The sequence below is a fragment of the Aquila chrysaetos genome, chromosome 13, assembly GCF_900496995.4.
Source record: "Aquila chrysaetos chrysaetos chromosome 13, bAquChr1.4, whole genome shotgun sequence".
Classification (NCBI taxonomy): domain Eukaryota; kingdom Metazoa; phylum Chordata; class Aves; order Accipitriformes; family Accipitridae; genus Aquila; species Aquila chrysaetos.
In genome coordinates this window covers 32,967,604-32,989,238 of record NC_044016.1, presented here as the reverse complement: position 1 = coordinate 32,989,238, position 21,635 = coordinate 32,967,604, and the positions used below count along the sequence as shown (strand labels likewise).

The window sequence follows — 21,635 nt, the reverse complement described above, 5'->3', positions numbered from 1 at the left end:
ACCATATTTTAACCCACCCTAATGTGGTGGAAAGCAGCAAAACATATCCCACTCACCTCAGAGAGCCAGGGCTGACAGTATTCAGTCATTCATAAGCAGGAAGCGCAGGTCTAATCTCCATTGCAATATAGACATGCTGTTGTGTTTCCAAGGTGCTAGCTATGTCTGCTGCAGCAGTTCTGTGGGCTTGCACTCTATTGTAGTCATGGATTCACCCCACAGTCCTTTTGACAATAAAATCTCACCAACAGCACAGCCAAAATTGCAAGCAATAGCAATTATTTTGACTTATTTCCATCTACAACAGCCTTTCTCAATGGAACTCACTAGGACATTTGCAGCTATGAGGAAGGGGGAGTTCACAGTCTATCCATACCCCAGTATAGATACGAGAATGGAAAACTGTCACATTACTAGAATAAGGATCTTCACAGGAAGTAGGAGCTAAGAAAATAACAAAATGCTTTTTATAGGCTATGCTTATTACTGCACAATACAGCAAAACCAAAGAAGAAAGGGTATTTGTATGCCTGGCTGTGAGTCTTTCTTCTTCACTACTTGCCTTTTTAGATTCAAAGCAAAAGAGCTTCCAGCATAATACAAAATCACAGGGTTTGTGAAGTTGTTCATAGGCTTGCTCTTTGGAGTCTAACCAGACAGACAGACAAAAACATGAGGTACAAGATGCTACCGATCATGCTGCATACCCCCAAAGAAGGGAGGAAATGGAAATCTAGATTGCCCAGGAGGAAAGCCATTGTAATTTTAGAGGTACTGAAATACCTTCAGTATTAGTTGACAGATTCAGCCCTTGAATTTTGAAATTCACTACTTGGATTTAAAAAAATAATACTACTATTGTGCTAATAAGAATATCTGCAACCATGCAGCCTCTCCCACCCCCCAAAGAAGAAAACTTCATAGCTGCTTGTAAAAACATACTCCGTCATGGACAGTTGTCTGAGCTGTGGGACACACTGGGAAAATTATCTGAGTCCAACACCAGACTTCCCTTTGAATTCAGTAATGCCCCTCTTCAGACTCTTTCTTCTCCTTATGCTCTCCCTCCTGCACAGGAAAAGCCACAAAGATTTATAGATAAACATGTGTTAAAAAGAAATCAATTCAATCTAGCTCAAATAAGAGAGGAAAGAGTTGTGGGCGAACAACAATACTGGGGGCTGGACATGGGCACTCAAAAGAAAAACTTCGTTCAGACGTATCCTGTACCGACAAACAGCTGTTCTTACCCCCTTGAAGGGCAATATTGAGTAAAGAGAAATTTAAATACAGTGAAAACTCTCAGTCTCATAACAGTTGTGAACAATTAATCAGCTCTTCCAAGCACATTCTTCAAAAACATAACAACAGTTAAAGCCATCAAAAACATTAGTTTATTAAATGCAGGAGCACCAATACTGTGTTCAATGTAAGAATTCCACTCCCCTCAGTACATGCACTTCCTGAGAAATTAAATTCCGAAATAGGGCAAGGAAAATCTGCTTTTCTTCCTTTTATAAAAAACTTTGATGAAGGTTTGTGCAGAATTAGAAAGCTTTAGTTTTAGGAACATTTTTTCCAGAATGATTGCCTTTGGAGTCTGTGTCAGCTTGACAATTAGTGCCCCATTTCCCAAAACTTCAAGACAGTGCCATTCTACCAGTGGTCTGAGGCTATCAGATGCACCTTCTGCAGAAGTGGCCAATTACTGAACTAGTCAATCAGTAATTACAGTGAATTAGGCACATTTAAAATCTGGCTCTTAAAATAATCATGTCCGTTTATTTGTTTTCTGCACAAATTGAGACCACTTATTCACCCATTTAACAGATAAGTGCCCATGCTAAGACTTGCTTTCTGATCAAAAAATAAGCTACTCAAAAGTATGGCAATACTACTATTATGGCAATGGAAAAGAAAGACTGCTTGAAAAATTTTGACCTTTCCACTGGAAAGCCACACCAGATTGACAAAAGCCCTTAAGAGCAGTCACATGGACAGAGGGAGCAATGGTAGGCATGAATTCCTGTGTGCTGCTGTTAAAATAAATAAATAAAAGCTACTGAACAGGTTGCTTTTTTCTTACATCAGACAAATGCTTGTACTAGCTTCACTGAACAGAATTACAACAAAGGTATAGCTTACAGTCAAAGATGTTAAAATAAGATTTTAAAATCCAGAAGCCACTCTCAACTACTTATAATAACCAAGTAATGTTTCGGCTTCTGAACCTAGCTGTTGACATATAGCTTCAGCGTCAGAGGCTAAATTTGATGGGGTTTCTGCGTTGTGGTGATTTCTACCCATATTATCTGTGTTGGTAATCTGCACCAACAGAGCATATTTCTCTGCAGTTCACATACTGTACTTTTGTCATCAGTACCTGCTATGGACAAATCTCAGATGTGAAAAGCAGAAATGTTAAGTTTTATATCCCTCTCAGTAAATACAAACTCCTGGGTTTGAACACCAATTCTTCAAGTCAAGGAACTGAAAATGTCACAAAGGCAAGGGAAGCTTCAAGGAAAAGTACTGAGGGTATATCTATTTTATGGAATGAATATATTAGAATGAGCAGAACAAAGATTGTTGATTTTGTATGCAACTAGAATAAAGAAATAGCTACATCACCACTCTTCAAAAACAAATTCCTAAGCCTTTGGAGACATGCCATGCCACACAAACACAGGCTCCAAGACTGCTACTAGTGCAGATTTCTTTGGAAAAAGAAAGCCCACAATGACAACAAATTCAGCTCTGGCAGAAACTGTTTTTCAAAATGTCCTTGTGAAGCCATCTTTAACCTTCATTCAAAATCTTTGATATAAATTTATACCTAAGTTCAGTTTGAAACATCAAATTGCCTGATGTAGTAAACTGAAGCTTTGCCATCCACCCTCCCACCACCCAACACACACAATCTCACCCTGAAGAACTGTTTTGTTTTCCAAGACCATTATATTCCCTGGGCTCTGGTTACCACCAGCACAGCATTGTGTCACACTTTCCCTCCAGCAGGAAAATAACCATGTTGTTGTTCTTTGTTTCTGAACTTCCTCCTTTCACACTAATTTGAAGATTCTCTAAGCAAGAGGGGAAAAAAATTATTCTTGTTTTAATGACAATGTTTTACATAATTTCCTTCCCAAAGGGTACTGGTCTGCACTGGTGGCCAAAAAACCTCAACAGACAAGAACTATATTTTAAAGTCAGTGTCTACATGTATGCCTTGCATCAGAAAAAGCACTACTGTAAAACAGATAACCCAGTATAATCCTACCGGGGGCCAAATTCTTTAAAACCTGGAACAACAAAATAGCATAACTTGTAGGAAGATACACAGAAAAAACTATTTGTGAGGACAGAAACTACATGGCTACTTATTTGCAGCAGTCAAGTATCAGCTGGAACGGAGAAAACAGAGAAAAAGCAGAGGGACAGCACAGAGTTACCAGCTGCAAAGCAAGCCAGTCAGCACAGAAGGAGAACCTACTCAGTGGTCTCTATAAACTAAATCAAAGCTCCCTTCCTGGGGCAAAGCTGACTATGCTCCTTGGTAGAGCAATGAGCTAACCTTCTGGACATGGAACTGATTTTTTTCAGTATCATCTTGAAAATGAGCGTTAATTTTAACTTGTAAGTTTGGTAGCCTCTGTACTACTTCTGTATAATGATTCAAAGAAAGCCTACTAAACCTTACTTGAATTTCAAGCATTGGCTACACACCCAGATTTTTTTTTTATGATGAGGACTGTATGTGGAAGATGCTGTTCAGGCTCTGCAGAAGACTTTGTTACGAAGAACAGCATGCTTCTTCAAGCACTCCCAGGAGCTACTTGGTCTCCCAAAGGTTATCACTTTCTTGTAACTTTCTTGTATCACTTCTAACTCTCAAGGAGGAAAATAATTGTGTATATTAAGTTTTCATTCCTATTAGTTAACACTACACAATGAGGAGAGCAAGAGGGGAAAAAGGAAGGACTGTCAATTTTTTAATTAAGTATACTTATGCATTAATCATGACCATATGGTCATAGTATCATGCCATGAGATAGTTCAGGAACAGTGCATTTCCCCCTATAGACAAAAATAAAGTACAAGTGACCTGTCCACATGGATTTTACTCTACTTCATCAGTCCTTTACAGAGGAAATTATTACAATGTCCTTATCTCTGTGACATTTCAGGTTAACATTTCTTTGGTTTGGCAAACATGTTCAACTGCAACTGTCTAGTGACACGAGATGTAGAAAATAAGTGTTGGTCTGCAGCCTTATGTAGAAGGCTGAAGGGTCCGACACCCCTGTTGCTTCAAACTGTAGCACAGAGTAAATGGTGATGTGAAATATGGAATCAGACACATTTTGCCATCTCAAAAAGAAACAAGCTCCAACATATTTTAAAAGTCCTAAAGATTATAAACAGTACAATGGCAAAAATATCACAAGCAGATTAAATTAGCTTTTATTTATAAGACATAATACTTTCCACTTGCACTCAATGCAGACAGTTTATAAAGTAAAACAGCATGCTTACGTCAAATGGTAAAAATATTTTGGAAAAATGGTGCTTGTTAGTTCTTGTTGCAGTAGGAGAAATCTCCATTCCAATTTCTTTTACAGCAACATGACAAGACAGGTTTTGTTTTAAGTAACAAAGGTGGACAAAGAGGCATGCTGAACATGCAGCACATTCAGAATTAGTACATCTCTAAGAAGGCAGCTGCAAAACAGAGCCTTGGCAAATGAACGTTGTTGTGAAATATACAGCTTCTCTCAATGAACAGCCCAAGCCTACCACTGAAGTAGAGTTTGAAAACCACATAGTAAAATAGCAAACATGTTAAAATTTGTAGATACCCAACCACAGGAAAAAATTAAGTTGGCAATTTCACCTCCCTTTCATAATTGCAGATCTCCTTTCAAAACACCTTCCGATCAATTTTGAAATAAGCTGAAGTCGTGCAACATTAAGATAGGCATTGACATTTCTAGCACCAGTGCCACTTACGAGCAGAAGCGATGGCCCAAGAAGAAAGGAAGACTGAAAAACAAGTTCAACGCCAACTGTTTTGTACCGCGGAGAGGCACTGAACGTGGTGGGAGCCACAGGCATCCCATGCTCACCAGAGCCCAATTCACTACCTGCCAGAAGTTACTGTGAATTCCTAAACAGCCATCAATGGAAAAAAAGCAGCTTCATTTTAGCTTTCAGACATATCTTCTAGCTTTAAAGATAACCTAAACCTAGTATTGCAATGGTTGGAGTCACAGTGATGGTTACAGAGTAAATTGACCCTTCTCTTAGGAGATTTTCAATACCTTAGTCTTGCCACGGTTCGAGCTGTAACTTCGCTTGCAGATTCTCCCACCCAGCTGATTCTTTCCAGCAATTTTTGAAGCATGGCTTGTGGCTACACAAAATTCAGATTTTTATAGATTATTGTGACCTGGAAGTTTTTTCGAAATGTACCCACCAAAAGTGGGCACGATCCAAGTCACCTGGCATCCTAGGATGAAGCACCATGACTGTGTCGTATCTTTTTTCTTAGTTTTGTACACCCCTACACCACACATTTAATTTCTCTATATATACACCATACTTTATAGTTGCCAAAAAAGACACTGTAGTATCACGAGGGATGTGGTTTCCGTTTCTAGAAGCCTCCTTCCCTGCTAATGCAAATCTGAAGGCAGCTGACAGTCTACAAAAAAACCCAATTGTCATCATTAAAATCCAAACATGACTGAAAAAGAAATAAATCAGTTGAGTTGTGAAGAAGCAACCAAACGGTCAAGTAGAAGGATACAACAGCCCAAAGAACAAAACATAAACATGAAGAGAACAGCTTTCCACTCACATTTGCTCTTAATAGGAAAGAATTGGTTTTGTCTACAAGTAAACTTGGTAAAAACAGGTATACTGAACAGCTCAATCTAAAACTGCATTGTTATTCTCAGCACAGAGACTATGTATTGTTTTGTAAACCTCAAAGCTAAGTGAATTTAATAGGATAACTAAAATTATACATTGTTGCCATTAGTACAAATGAAAAACAACCAAAAAACCATCTGCAGGATGGTATTCTCCCCAGATTTCCTTCAATTCAACTGAATTTGACTTTCATGCAGAGACCAGGTAATACAGGCAGCATTTTATACTAACGGTAAGATTAGTAAAAAACACATTTGGTGTCTTAGGGCTTGTGATGATTTTCTGAGATAGAGAAAAGGGAAGTAAAAGGCTACACTTCTTTAGCATACCTTTCTTTGCTTTTTGACCTACAGCTTATCTTCACCCCGTTTTTTCCTTTTCTTACACAGGATGCTTTGTTGGTAACTGATGAAAATTATGTACAACACATACTATGCCTTTTAAAACAAAGTAGCAGCCTATATCATTACCTTTTCCTTTTCTGTTGCAGAACACAAGTAAAATGTGTGTTGGTGTGTGCCAAATACTATTAAAATTATTAGATTCTTGCAGCCCTTCTTCCTCCATGGAAACACTGGTTTTGGGCATCAGAAACACAAGCAGCCAGTTCCTAGTTTAATTTACTTACGGAAACAGAAACATTGAGCTCTTTTTTTCGTATTCTACCAGTATGTAATTATTTAATGCTTAAATCTAGGATCATAAAAGTTCTAGTTAATGGAAAATAATCAAATGACCATCTAACTTCCTCTTTGTAAGCTCCTGGTTAGATAGCAGATTTCCCAAGAAGTATTCACCATACATTCTTTATTCCATGGCAGGAATACTGTCATGTCAATATCAGTAGCTTTTTGTACTTGCAGGGAAAAGAGAACATGCAATTTATTTACACGGTACTGTTTTTCAACTAAGATATAAAGAGTACAGCCACTAGAGATTCAAATACAAACCCAAGAGCACAGCACAGAAACTGGGCAAATAGAACTAATACAGCTTCTGCTGTACATCTTCAATCCTCAAAGGAGTAAGAGGGCAGTGGATGTTACCAGTCACCTCTATTACGGGAATGGGCGTAAGAGCTAGAACTGCGCTTCCAGAAAAAACAGGCAGAATCAAGTTAAGAGTTGAAAAACTACAAGGTGCTACATGTGAGATAGATTATACTAGGATAAGTAAACATAAAAAACTGTGATTACTAATATCATGGTAGGGACTAATTAATCCCACTATAAAAAGCTAAAAGGCATCTCCATTTTTACTGGACATGAGCCAGTAATTACAATTTTTTTCAACAGCAAACAAGAATACTCTTGGCTAAAGTATTTTGGGGATTAATCTTAAAGTTAGCATGGACAAATTAAGACCACATACTTCAGCATGCTAGCACTCAAAGGAACAGTGAAAATACAGCCCATACCATGTTATCGACCTATTCAAACAGTACTATTGGGACAATTCCCATCTCAACAGTAGTTCTATCCATGCTAACATCATTGCATTAACTGACAAGCACTCCCGTTTACTGGCACAGCTGGGAAAAGCTTTGTTTTCCTGGCAAAATTCAGAATTCAGAAAGAGAGGGAAGAAGAGAATCGACTGCTTGATCATTGAATTGTGGGCAAAAAATAGCATTCAGGCATGCAATAACCACTGTAACTTTCAAAGCCAGAAGAGAAGCCAGTACTAGCACTTCCTATATGCCATTTTCTTCACTATTTGCAAAAGACCATTCAAACACAGGAAAAAAAAAAAAAACTACAAAATTATTGTCTTAAACTGATAAGCCTGAAAAAGAAGACTAAACCATGACACGAGAAAGCAAACATGCTGGCATCCCAGCTGCTACAGCCTACTGCCAGTAAGAGCATGAGAACAGTCTAAATGAAAACATCGCGCAGTTGCCAGAAGAACAGTTATACTGACATACTTCCAAAAAAACTCTCCCACTGGAGACTCTTCTTCCTTTAGCTTACAAAAGAGCCAGCTAAACAAATTCAGAGCTAGAAAACTGATATCCGCAAGCACTAGCTGATCACAAAAAGCTAGAAAAAAAAGTCTTTTTAATTATTCTGATAAGATGCTTATGTGAAAGTACATTTTCTGGACTGATCATTTAATGCTGCCTCTCTATCACCTCCCTCCAGGAAAAGGAGCACATTACTTTAACCTACAGAAGACAAAAGCAGACAAATGCCTTCAACTCACTTGAAACCGCAGATAGCAAGCTGCGTCACTGCAAAGTTCACACTTCTAGGCAAAAAGAAGAAAGTCAGACTTGTTCAAATATTCTGTGAGAAACAGCAGCAAAGTATCAGTATCTACAAAAAGGCCACTGTCTTTAGTTTTAAAAAGAACACAAAAACCAAAACCAGAAGTCATACACACACTTTGCCAAAACCAGTTTAAACATCTATCATCACTTGTATTATAAAATAGACTCTCTACCTAAAAACCTGCCTTACCTAAGAAATTGTGTTTTAAAAAAATCCACCATGTGCCATAATGTTCTGACAAGTATTCTGACAGTACAAGAGGAAAGTGACACAGTCACACAGCTAAGGGGAATTAGGGATAAACTCAAAATGAGATGGTATATAACACTCAAACAGAAAAGTCGTAATAATCGAAGCAAATGCAGACACTTATTAGCTGTTTTGCGTACATAAACAAGTGCTTAGAGTCTTGAAGAACTGCCATAATTTCAGAGCTTCTATGGATTATTTTAATAAAAACTGCCATCTTAAGTACAGGGTTTCTCCTTAAGTTCTACTAGTCATGCCTTTTGAAAAAAAAAGATAACATCTTGGAAGACTATCAAGTATATACACCCACTAACATCCAACACCTTGCTTATTCATCATTATGAACTGGCTTTTGTCACAAACTGGGTGCACTAAAGCCAATGTTTCTTAACATAGTTTTAGAAGTCTTCACAAGACTTCACCAAATCACTCACACAGCAGTTCTCTTAAAAAAAAAAAAAATCAATCAGTTCAGGCATTGTAAAGTATTCAAAGGAAGTAACATCCAAAGTACTCCTATACCGCAAGGCTCATCGACCAACATCCCCAAACTGCCTTTTTTTTTTTTTTTTTTTTTTTTAAAATACACCTTTTGGAACCCCAAGGACATTTCTTTAAGTTTAAAAAAAAAAAAAAACCAAAAAAAACCCAAAAGCAATCATTACAGGATACATAACATCAGTGAGTAGAAGAAAGAGTTTTTACATCAATTTTCTTGTGTACTTATCCAGATCTGTCACTGGAAACTTTTCTCAGTAACTGGGATAACAACATTGTGAGATGACAGCCACAATCACAGTTAATCTGAACAAATGCCATGATGTTTCCAAACTGTTGCCTGCATCTGAGCTGTTGCTGCTCTTGGAAATAAAATTAGAATATCACAATTCTAAATAAAACTGAAGATGCGTGAACTGGAGGTTTCAGAAATGGTCAACATCAACCACACTAAGATTAGACACTAGATGTGGTTCACTGCACAGCTTGACTACCGTACCAGATCCAGACCTACATTCTAGGAAGCTTAGCAGCACGAGGTCCCATCACACTTCAATGCTGAAGACTGAAAAGCTTAAGCTATCTTTTCCATATGATGTATAACTTGGGACACTATAATTTCTTAAAAGTCCATTCAATTACTGCCTTTTAATCCATAAAAGCCAATTATCTAGTATAGCTTGTCGACATATGCATAGACAAAAAGGTTTGGTTTTGAGTGAAAGGCCACACCAAGAGGTGACCACATGAGAATTTCTACTGTAAGACCACAGCTAACATTCACACACAGATATCTAAATACTACTAGGAAGAAGCCCTTTTCTAAGTTCATGGTGTAGAAATAACCTATTAAGGCCACCCAATCTTTTGCACAACAGAACCAGGACTCTAGACAGTGCTATCATGCAAACATCAGTCAGAAGTGTCCTGAACAAGTGGTGGTATCTTTTCACCAGACTTTCCCGTACTGTCAGACAGTGTTTACAACAGCCAAGTTAATCAAGAAAAGGATTACTTAAACACAGACAACTTAGCAAATGTACTACTTGAAGTTGTCAAAAATATTTTATACATGCTTAAAAAAAACCCACAAAACAAAACAAAAACAAAACACCCACACAACTATTTTGGCATGTCACTAAATAAAGACTCAATCATGTCCAAATTTGAAACATTTGCAACCATTAAGGAATAATAATGACAAATTAAATATATATATATTAAAAAAGTCACACTCCAAGACCATGCATGTGTATAAAACCAGGTTTTGCCTAAGTTTCTGGCTCTTGGGATTGCAAGCACACATGAGAGAGAACATTAAATGATTGCAAACTGATTGTATCATCTTGATTTTCTAGCTATTGTTCCCAGGATACAAGAAGTATTTTTCCTAGAACACCACTATGATCTGCATTAGTTATCTCAGTAGGTAACTGAAATGGATTTTTAAGCAAATAGCTTTTGCTGTGTATAAAGCCAGGTACTTTAGGTCTAGGCTAAAGTGAACATCAAGATCAATCTCTTGCTTATTTTTTGCTAGAGAATATTCAGAACGTATTGGGAATAACTGAACAATTGCACCTTAACAAGACGTTCTGCATCCTTACCAAGTCTCTCGCAAACATGACACTCACTGCAGACAAGTCCTTCAAAAATTTTTTCTCCTCTGATCAGTATAAGTTTTGTCCTAACGTATTTCTAACTCTTGTTGATACTACCACTGAGGTATCACAATCATCCACTCAGTTCAAACTTCCCACTAAGAATCTACCAGGTTGCCCTTATGTTTCTATAAAGAAAAAAAAGAAAAAAGTTTCCTCGAAAAATGTTCAGGCACACTTTTTGCTGTACAAAGAAGCCAAGTCTCTCCTGCTTCACTTTTTGCACATTAAGTATGAGCTCTAAGGATGCAAAGAAGTCCTGCTGTTCGCTAGGCCACTGCCCACTACTTTTAGTTGAAATACTTCTTTCAGACTCCAGATGCCTTTTTATTTAACTATCAAGACCTGCAAGTTCTTAAGATGTGCTTATTAACAGAAAGCACACAGCTTAGCAAATGGAGTGGGGGTATTGTCTTTGATAGACATCTACCAGTTTAAGAGGTATTAAGAATGGTTCTTAAAAGTGCACCAAGTAACAGAGACAAGCTGCAGCTCTCTCACGGGGACCTTCCTGCACTTGCTACGATTACTGTTCACCATCAGCATCTCCAGAGAATGCCGAAAGAGCTAGATGTTATGTCAGTGGAACAAAAAGGAACACTTCCTTAATTAAAACTTTTAAAAGTATTCACTAACATCGGTTATATGGGCAATAACTATACCACATATTAGAACAGTCGGTTCACCATTCGTTGAGGCTAAATCACATAGCACATCTTCATGTCAGTGGCTGTTGGCAAAGCAACACATTGTGTTGTGACAAGAGCACAAGTCAGAGGACTAAAGAACACCCTCTATTTGCTCCAAACAGATAACGCAGGAGAAAATGAGTAAGGTTGCTGTTGATAGATGGTCTGCTGTGGTAACCAGGAGGACTGCTACATTCCACGGTAGCAAAAGACATGCCACCACCAATAATGAGAACTTATTACACTGTCTGGACAACATACGCAAACCTAATTGTGCAAAACACTCCAGTAGATATATACTGTAATTCAATCGCCCCCACATTTTTGGTAGGTCTGCCTACCACAGTAGTGGTTTTGTGATAGGGACGTTTCCCAGGGGTTGAACAATGACCTGCAAGTATATAGGCTGGCCCACCATTAGTCAGTAGCAGTTTGCTACCACATGAAGTAATTAATGAGAAGGAATTTTTCCTTTTCCTTACCAAGGTCTTAAGAGAACCTAAGCATACTTGAGTGAACAGACTTTGCCACTTCATTTAAGAGAAGCAAGAAAAAGAAAAGCCAAGCTATCTAAAAACCTTAAACATTTCATCTTGCTAAAGCATATATCCATATATACACTCATATATTTATTGACCATCCTTAAACCAACAGGCCAGCTAGAGCAAATTTATTTTAGCAACTGAAACTAATTTCAGCTGTGCTGATTATTTCCAGGGTGGCTAAACATTTGGAACTTCATACAAGGAGAAAACATTTTCTCCTCATCAAGTCATAGCTCTCTGAGAATTTGTACACAATAGCATTAGATCAGTGCCAATTCTTTGTATAATGTTTCCTTGGCTAAAGTCTTTTTGTTTCAAGCAGATCTGTTACTCAGTACGGACAGTCTGTTGCACTTTGCTAATGCCTGAACTTGGCAGAATCTCTAGTTATTCTTTGCTTTCCTTAAAAAAGCACCTAGGTTTTATGACAATTTTACAACTTCAGAAAAGTTGTTAAACAACTGAACCTGCAACCTTTTCAATAGGCTCTTTTTTCCATAAGAGACCATAGTTATAAAGACGACAAATCCAAATTATTGCCTTTGATGTGCACTACATAACAGTTTTGGGGGATATATGGAATGCTCTAAAATTCAGACTTTCTGTTCTTTTACTGTCTCATTCCTTTCCCATTTGAATTTCATAAGCAGAGCTCAAAACTAACATCTGCCTGGATAGTCCCTTTACACAGATGTGCTCTGTCAGGTGGTGGAGCTATTTGAATTAGCATATTTTAACTTGTTTAAATGACAATAAAGTACCCTGAGCAATTAACAAAACCAGTATATAAAAAAGGGATAGTGGAGAAAATAAACAGTTTAGACAGATAAGAAGGCAACTGGGGAAAAAAAAGTGTTGATAGTAATTTGCACAGGCTACATTGGAAGGCTATCATATGAACAAGTTACTTTGTTTTCTTAGAAGAAAAAAAAAACTTCAACATGCAAGTTGATGCACACCAAGAAAAAGAAAAAGAAGGCCTACCTTAAAGCCACAATGGAAGTTTGAAATACACTATATTCCAACAGGGGATGTTATCAGTCACAGTTGATAGAAAGAAAACAGATGCTGATTCTTTCTACTTTCTTGATCATTAACAACTATCACAGGACACAATAAATAGTCCAGGACCACTTCATTCACGGTAAGATTACTTGGCAAATGAACACTTAGACAATGACAGGTAAGCATGTACTCAGTATGCATCAGTAACATACAGGTTTCATAAAATAATTCATTCTCCAAATAGTGGGAAAAAACCAAAAAACAAACAAACCACCACACATTCAAATAGCTTCACTTCCACTCAGTGGGAGAGCTCTCTACCATATGAAGCTTTCTATGGAAGAACTTACACACCCAGAGAGAATATGAAACAGTTCAGTTTCTAGTGTTATCTAGACTATCTTATACTATGCCTTTAAATTCCCAAACACATAAAACAAACATTTTGATGTGAACATTTAACTTTTTTTTTTTTCAATCTTCCCTCCTCAATCCATCCCTTATTCCTTTGAAAGCTTACATGAAAGGAAAAAGCAGAAAAGAGGATGAGCACCTACTAATTTCAAAACAAACAGCATGAAAGAATGCACCCAGGTTTTAAAATTTATATAGCTTAAGATACCACCACTTTGCATTACACGATAGCAATAAAACAACCTGCTTGGTGTTCCCTTCCATATTGCCCACGCTGATACTCCATTTCCACACTATCCCGATATATTCGGGCAATGACATTCAGCCCCATATTACATTACAATAATGTAAATGTCTCACTGCTTCCTGCAGATTCATTATTAGAATTCAAATGTATTGCCAACACATGGCATTGCCAACATATTAGCAATACACAGCTTCTCCATTAAGTTCTAATAAAAATCACATTTAGTAACACATTATCAATTGAAAAAACGCTTGTGTGACACCTGGTTATACATTGATTTGTACTGCTATAGCTAAACTACTGTCAAGAGCAGGTTATTTAAGAAAAGATTTAAGTGGACCAAATCGATTTAAACAAAAATACAAATTTATATTTATCTTTTGCATTGACTTCATTTGAGCAGCTTACACTCATCACTCAAGTTTCACAGGATCAACTGTATCCTAATGTTTTCTCTTCAGACAGATTTAACTTAACCAAAAGTACTGTATATTAACTTATTTATAAGTTATATGTAGTTACCAGAAAGCCAACCAAAACATTTTCTAGGCTGTCTGCTGGAATTAGTATTTTTAAACAGTTTCTAGGCATGCAACAAGGGTTACTCTCTTGTGACACCCAGTACCAATATAGAAGTCTCTCTTCTGATATGTCATAGAATATCATTGTGAGCAACTTTCTAGCAGACAATACTCACCTGACCTACCATCATCTTAACAAAACAGTATCAGTTATACACAAGCACTTGGTTACCACATAACATTGTAAACCAAAAAGGACCGAAAGAACAGACAAGACAAAGGAGGAAAAAATAATCAGCATTTCTAAGGAAAAAATGTGGAATTACCATGTAATTTTGAAGACCGAGATTGAAGTTCTCTAACATATGTTTAAATGGTTTATATTTTGGTTTTCCAGGTTGGTCTAAAGACCAAGTGATGACAATTTCATTTTGGTAATCACTCCTGAGATGGATCTTTAATATTCTTTTACATCATATGAAGTAATATTGTGCCTTTTCTAAATTAGAAAAAAAGAGCCATCATATCACTTTTCATGTTGTATTGTGGAAGGATCTAGAACACATGGAAAGAATGACTGGCATTTATTTGCAATACACCTCAAAACACAAGACCAACAAGACAGAACAGGTAAGGTACATGGCACATTTCATTAGTGCACTAATTAATTTTTAAACTACGTCTGTCAAAGGACATCACTACAACTTACAAACTTTGTACACAGAGATCACAGTAAGCAGCAAACCACAGCAGCAATGGAATAACACAGAGAAGCACAGCAAACTACTACAATACCCACAAGAAAGGGAAAAACTAGGGGAAAAGCTGGTTAACTACCCTGTTTCGTATGACACTACTGAAGAAGTCATTCTTGTTTCCCCAACCCCTTCTGCCATTACTACAGCCCTGCTCTTACTTCTCCATTTAGGAAACAAAATAGCTATCAGTAATCCAAGAGCAATAGCATCTGTACCCATGCCAGAGTCATCAGTTTCTAATCTGGTGGGTTGCAGGGGACAACGCAAGAGTCTTCTAGCTAAGAATTAATTTCTCACTGCCCCTCCATATCAACAGGAAAAAAACCCCATGGAAGCATTTCAAATAGCAGGGGAGAAAAAGGGAAGAGCCCAATACAAGCACAGACCTAAACGGACTGCACAAAATTTGCATTTGACTGTCTTTGCGTCGCACTGAAACTTAAATTTTATGAAGTAATCCACAAAAACAAGTGACTGAATTGCCAAGACAGTCATTTTGTCAAGTGACATAGGTTAGATTAAGAAAACATGCATGTACGACAAACTTCAGAGACTCATTTTTACATTCTAGTGAGAGGAGGACAGCTTTATTATTGAAGTGCCTGGGCATTTCATTTCTTTCCCATTTATTATAGTATTGTATAGAAGACAGACATCTATTAGCAGAAACTGTTACCTGTTACACAGAGGAATGTCCTTTTCTATCTCCTTGCACCTTCTAGGAAGTGAATGCCACAGAAAGGACACATGACAATTTGACTTTTTTAACCTTTGATATCTTCACTTGTCTAAAGATCAAGATATTAAAAAAATCACATCCAATGTCACATCATATAAGGGACTGAAGTTACATTTAAAAATGATACAGCAAACTAAACTTAGCATTTAGCAATTAAAACAGGCAATGCCTTCCTCTGATGAAAGAAGGCAAGAAAACTGGAGAGGTTATTTTTAACCCCCTTCCAAAAAGAAGCTCTACTGCCTTCATGCACCTTGAGAGAAACAGTTAAAAGAAGTTACACTCCACAGTTTCATTCTCTGACAAAAACAGGTTAATGCACCTAAAGTTAAAACACATTTCCTTTTTCCTCCTACTTAAATCTTCAAAAAGAAACTTAGGTGCACTAAATCTGTAGTATATGTGGCACTCTTGCTCTCCTATGTACGTCATTATGTGTAATGGCAGTAAGAGCCTCATTTAACAGTAACTGAAATAGTTCAGGGTTTCCAAAAAAGGAGAAAAGAAAGAGGAAAAGAAACCTTTGCGTATGCTGAAAGGAGTTATTCTAAAGTTTTATCCTTGTAGAACAAGAACTTACAGAGCTTGCTTCTTTTTTCCCTGCCCTCCCCAAAGTGATTGAGTCACTTTTAATCAGTCACGTACTCAAGGCAAAGCATCACTTTTTACCTTTGCATTTATTTCATCTCAGCTAGCTCCATGGTACAGCCACCTATCAAAAGCCTGCTCCAAAGTAAAACAAACAAACAAACCAACCAAACCAGAACACGGAAAGGAAAACGAGCACAATGTACAGGGTAATAACCCATTCTACAGGAGAAGCCTGCCTCCTTGTGGCTCAACTAACCGTAAATTAGATTTCTCCAATTCTTTCCATCACACCCAGTAAATCTGGTGAGCCAAGCGAGTAACAAGCTTCTAGTTCAAGGTGGTTTGGGGGTTTGGTTTTGTTGGGGTTTGGTTTTTTGGTTGGTTTTGGGGGGGTTGGGTTTTGGGTTTGTTTTTTTTTTTGCGGGGAAGTTGATGAAAAAGAAAGATGATTCTAATTCTAAGAAGCACTAGCAAAAGTTATCCATCGCTCATTACTGAAAGACTGCTTTTAGCCTCCTCCTCTAGATAGCAAAGACAGGGTGGGAGGGGACAGAGGTCCAACTTAAAAACAACTGACATTCTTTACTTGGCAACAAAAGCAAAAGCTTGTCAGCACTCTGGCACCTAAATCCAGAAGGCTCCAAACCTTGGCTCAGCGGCAGCTTAACCTAGCAGGCCACTCTTGATGCCTTAGCTTTCAACAGTAAATTCCCTTTCTGCCTATAGGTCTCCTTCAGGAGGATTTCACTCTTGGCAGCAGTGAAGCATTTGGTGCTTTCAACAAGATGCAGACATTCCTCTGTCCTGCCTGAAGGGCTCAATTACACGGGGCTACTGTCTTAATGCCTAGAAGAGTAAGTTCTTTAGAAAACAGCTGTGGTTTTTGGCTGATTTTTTTGCTTTGTTTTTTTTTTTTTTTCAATCCAGCCACTCTATTGTGCAAGAGCTTAGTGGTTAAAGAACTCAAAACCTGTGTGACAAATACACAGATTCAAATTCACACCAGTCTTAGGAGGGGATCACATCATCACACATCATCAGGATGACTTTGGCTTAGGAGGGTATGAGTAGCTTTCTAACCATCTTGCAGAAGCTGCTCCATTTTGTGCAAGTCTGAGACACAGAGCATGAATTGCTTTTGCTACGAGTTAGGAAATTCATCCACAAGAAGGGAAGTTCCAGTCTCCACTCCAAAGGCTTTTCAATATAAAACACATTAAGTGAACACAAAAGTAGCCCACATTTTTCTGCATCTCACAACTGTTGGGCTTGAAACTTGCTTTCTTCTCTGTCACAGCCTCTGTTTTGGGAACGGTTTCTCTAGCCTTTAAACAAGTGAATCAGACTCACTCTTTCCAATCTCCAACCCAGTGATCTGGCTGGAAAAGAAGTGAACTGAACCCATGGCTCTCTCATGCTTACAGTCATTTTAATTGGAGATTCACTGGAGGGGAGAAGAAAAAAAAAAAAAAAAAAAAACAACACACACACCCCACACACATTTTGAAGGAAAGACTTTGACTCTACCCTTTTCTTCTTTTCAAGAAAAAAAAAAAAAAAAAAAAAAAGAAAAAAGAAAAAGGTTGTCACACCCTAAATTCCAGACATGGAAGATGTCATTTCTTTCTGCTACAGTTTTTATGCCTAGGTCCAGAATGAGAAGCATTGCACTTTTTTTTTTTATTATCATTTACAGATTTACCCATGAGACAGCTTCTACGTTGTGTGCTTTAGACCCTTTCGTGCCTGCTCAGCTCCTACCAGGCCAGACAGAGCACTGCACAGAGGGCTGTGGATTCCACCACTGTTGCCAGGTGCCAAAAACTTAGGCAAGGCTGTACCTCACACTGCAACATCCAAATAGCTTCATAGATCTCATTAGAAAGGTTGTAAACAGAGAAGCAAAATAAGTAGATGCTCACACTAACTCTGACACTACTCTAATAAGAAAAGCAAAGCAAAAAAAAAAAAAAAAAAAACCAAAAACCAGAAATCACTCTTTTCTCTTACTCCAGTGCAATCCTGGCAAAGGGCAAACACCTTCAACTACTGAAGAGAAAGGGAATCGGTGGTGTTCATCACATCACAGGACTGGCTGCCGTACCAAACAAGTCCAGTATGTCTGGACAACACACTAGGTCTGTGTATGGAAAAAAAAATCATCCTTCTGGAAAAAAAACATTCTGTTTGTATAACCAGATCTGTAATTAACACGCAAATTACTCACACAAATGAAGAACTATCCCCTCCTGGCTTTTGTAATTTTATAGACTGAACACGGCAGAGACTTCAATTTATTAAAAGTGATGTTATTCTGTATGCAACTCTGTTTCCATTATATTGAAATAGTGGGCAAGTAATAAGGACTACATGAAGTCATACACACCAAGAAATTTACTACAGCAGGGTTTCTGTTCATAAGTTTAAGACAGTTTGTGGTTTTGCTTTATATCAGGGCCTGACACCAAGTTAATAAGCCTTTTATTGAGATTCAAAAGCTATTACATTACACACATCTTCCTCTACTTTTGCTAACCTATGCTGAGGCCTAGGATTAAATTTTACGCTTCACTGACAGAAAATAGAATCCTAAATCACCAATCCACACATAATTGTTAATTTCCCCACTTGTTTCTTGTGGTCACAGTACCTACTTTCTTCCTTATCATGGCCCTACTTTTTAAACTTACACATTTTTAAAACTAGCCCTGAGCTTCAGCGCAGGCCTATGAAATGTCTCATTTTCTTTAAATTATCTTTACTGAACTCTCCCAATTACCCAGACCAGTAAGGTTTACTAAATTTTGTGCAGAATGATAACAAATAATACTACCGAAGCAAGTATCAGAATCATAGATCTTTTAAAGCCATAATAAAAACTCCTACCAATATCAATAATAAACAGCAGCAGGTTCTAGTAGATTAAGTACCAGACTCGTACTCAGAAAAACTGGTTTCTTTTCTGTTTTATTCTCACCTAGTCTTCTAGGTGACCTTGGGCAAATCACTATCCCCACACTGCAGTTTCCCCAGCAGTAAAAATGAATTGAACAGAGTTGCAGATCTGTCTGGAAACTCCAAATGAAACACACCGTAAGAGGTAAAAATATATTTCCCTATCTGCAGATATATCTGCCTTGATAGCTTTTCTTTATCCCATTATACATCAGCAGCAGCGTAAGATTGCTTTTACTTTCTAAATACACTCTAGTGGTTCTTCAAGAATGGCTTTAGGCTACTGCCTTACTTTTTATCACATGCTTGATCTATTTCTGCTACTGTATCTACTTTGAAGGACCAAGAGCTTGTATTTAGCAATACGCACTTCACACTTACTTTAATATATTACGCCAAAAGTTGCTGTTGAACACATTCCTAAGCTACGGGGAGAAAATAAAACAGGACAAATCAGAACAGAGAGCCAACTATCAACGAGCAGCAACTCATTCTCTAGACCCTTGCTCATGTAAGTAATCATGGAAGTATTCGCTTCCACGACCTGCCACGGGAATCAGTCATCAGCAGATTTTTACCAGGAATACATGCATTGATGAACCAAACTGCATCAAAGCAACGTAAAAAGATTCCTCTTCTTATACACTGCTAGACTTAAGAAACACTACTTTTCATTTAACAGGAGACTGCCATTTATTATCAAATAACACTACTTCACTGCGGTGTGCTTCGCTCACTTGCCATCTTCCCGTTTCTGGGTTTGTTTGGGTTGTTTTGAAAAACAACGCAATTATGAGATGCTTTTTCACCTTTCCTATTCCAAAGCATAAGGCTTAAACAACAGTTTCTAAAAGCTCTTGGCTTTGCTAGTCTTTGGGGGAAAAAAGCCCCCCCACCCCACCCCAAAAGGCACTTATTCATAATTAATTTTTCTAAACAGAGTTAGTGGATAAAGTTGCCACTTCCCACATCGTGCCACAAAAGCCTGTTTTGCTTGACACAAACGTGAACTCTGATGTACTTAACTTCCAGTTATTTTCCTGACCGAGGAATTACTACAACACACTGAAAAATTTACTTAATAAGCTGACAGACAGAATAATGAAAAATTACTCCTGTACTGTCAACAGACAACTTCTTGAACATTAGCGACGGAGCCGCTGAAAAAAAGGAAGAGACGGACCTTCCACACCACAGACGCGAGCTGTGAAAAATCCAGCTATTTCCTGAAATATCGCAAAAGCGATCAGAAGAAAAAACCCAGTATATTTTAGGCGTAGCGCTAAGGAGAAAAAGAAACCGCTGCGCATCCAAGAGGGAACAGAGAAGGGGGGAAAGGCATTTGCAGCTCGGATCCTGGCGCGTTCTCTGGGTGGGAAGGCGAGCCCGAACGGCTCCGGTGCCGGCGGGGGAAGGAAGGAAGGGGCAGACGTTATCTGCCGGGAGGGGAGCGGAGCCCGGGCGGGCTCCCCCCGCCCCGCTCTCCCCTCCCACACCAACTTCCCCCGGCCCGGGACGTGGCCGGCCGCAGTTGGATAGGGAGCGACGTGACGAGGCTAAAACCGGTCTGAAGTCCACAAAGAAGCCGTCTGCCTCCGGGAAACGGGCTGGGGAAGGGAGGGCGGGAGGAAGGACGGACGGACGAGGCGGGGGGGGGGGGGGGAAGCCCGGGGGGAGTTTCACCCCGCCCGAAAGCGAGCGCCTTCCCGCCCCGCGGGGCTGAGGAGATTCACCCCCACCCCAGCCCCGAGGACCGGGCAGCGCCGCCCCCAGCCCGGCCCGAGCCGAGCCGCCCCGCCGCCGGGACGCGGAACGGGCGCACCTTCCCCCTCCCGCCTCCCGCCCCGCGGCGGGCTCCGGGCTGGGCTCTCACCTTCCTCCCGCCGCCGCCGCCGCCGGCCAGCGCGGCGCTACCGCCCGAGTACATGTAGTAGGCGATGCCCAGCACCCAGAGGAAGGCGAAGCAGAGCAGCAGCCGAGACCTGCGCCGCATCCTCCCTCTCTCCCTCCCGCGCCGCCGCCAGGCCACCACGAAACGGCCAGCAGCACCAGCCGCCGCCGCCTCCGCTCCTGCCGCCGCCGCCGCCGCCGCCGCCGCGCAGGGTCAGGGGGCAGAGGGCGAACGCCCGCCCCCCGACCAATCCCGCGCCGCTCGGCCCCGCGGGGGGGCGGGGCGGGGCGGGGCGGGCCTACCGGCGTCGCCATGGTTGCAGCACGCCGGGCCGCCGCCTCCTCCCTCACGGGCCGGGGCGGGGGGGGGGCTGCGCGCCCCCCGCCGGCGGCAGGGCGCGCACCGGCACGGCACGGCCCGGCCCCGCCCACCCCTCCCTCCTTCCCTCCCTCCCTCCCTCCCGCCCCGCCGCCGCCGGCCGCGGCTCTCCTCAGCGGCTGCCTGAGGGGCGGCCGGGCGGCGGGAGCGGCGACCGGCGGGTACCGCTCTGGGCCCCGGCCCGCCGCCTCTCCCGCCGCCCCGCCCGCCTCGGGCCGACCAGCGGCGAAGTGTCTGTGGCCGCGCTGGGCGGAACCCCCTGACGTGAGGAGCGGTCCCGGCTCTCA

General features: G+C 40.1%; 1 protein-coding gene across 1 annotated transcript in view; it reads right to left on the bottom strand.

The window, feature by feature from the left end:
* The window catches only part of GALNT2 (polypeptide N-acetylgalactosaminyltransferase 2), a 109,138-nt gene extending 87,985 nt beyond the window's left edge, over positions 1-21,153 (bottom strand). The window contains exon 1 of the mRNA XM_030035548.2: positions 20,953-21,153. Within this exon, the coding sequence (XP_029891408.1) occupies positions 20,953-21,072 (120 nt within the window). The 5' untranslated portion in view covers positions 21,073-21,153. The remainder of the gene's footprint in view (positions 1-20,952) is intronic.
* Between the last annotated feature and the right edge of the window lie 482 nt (positions 21,154-21,635).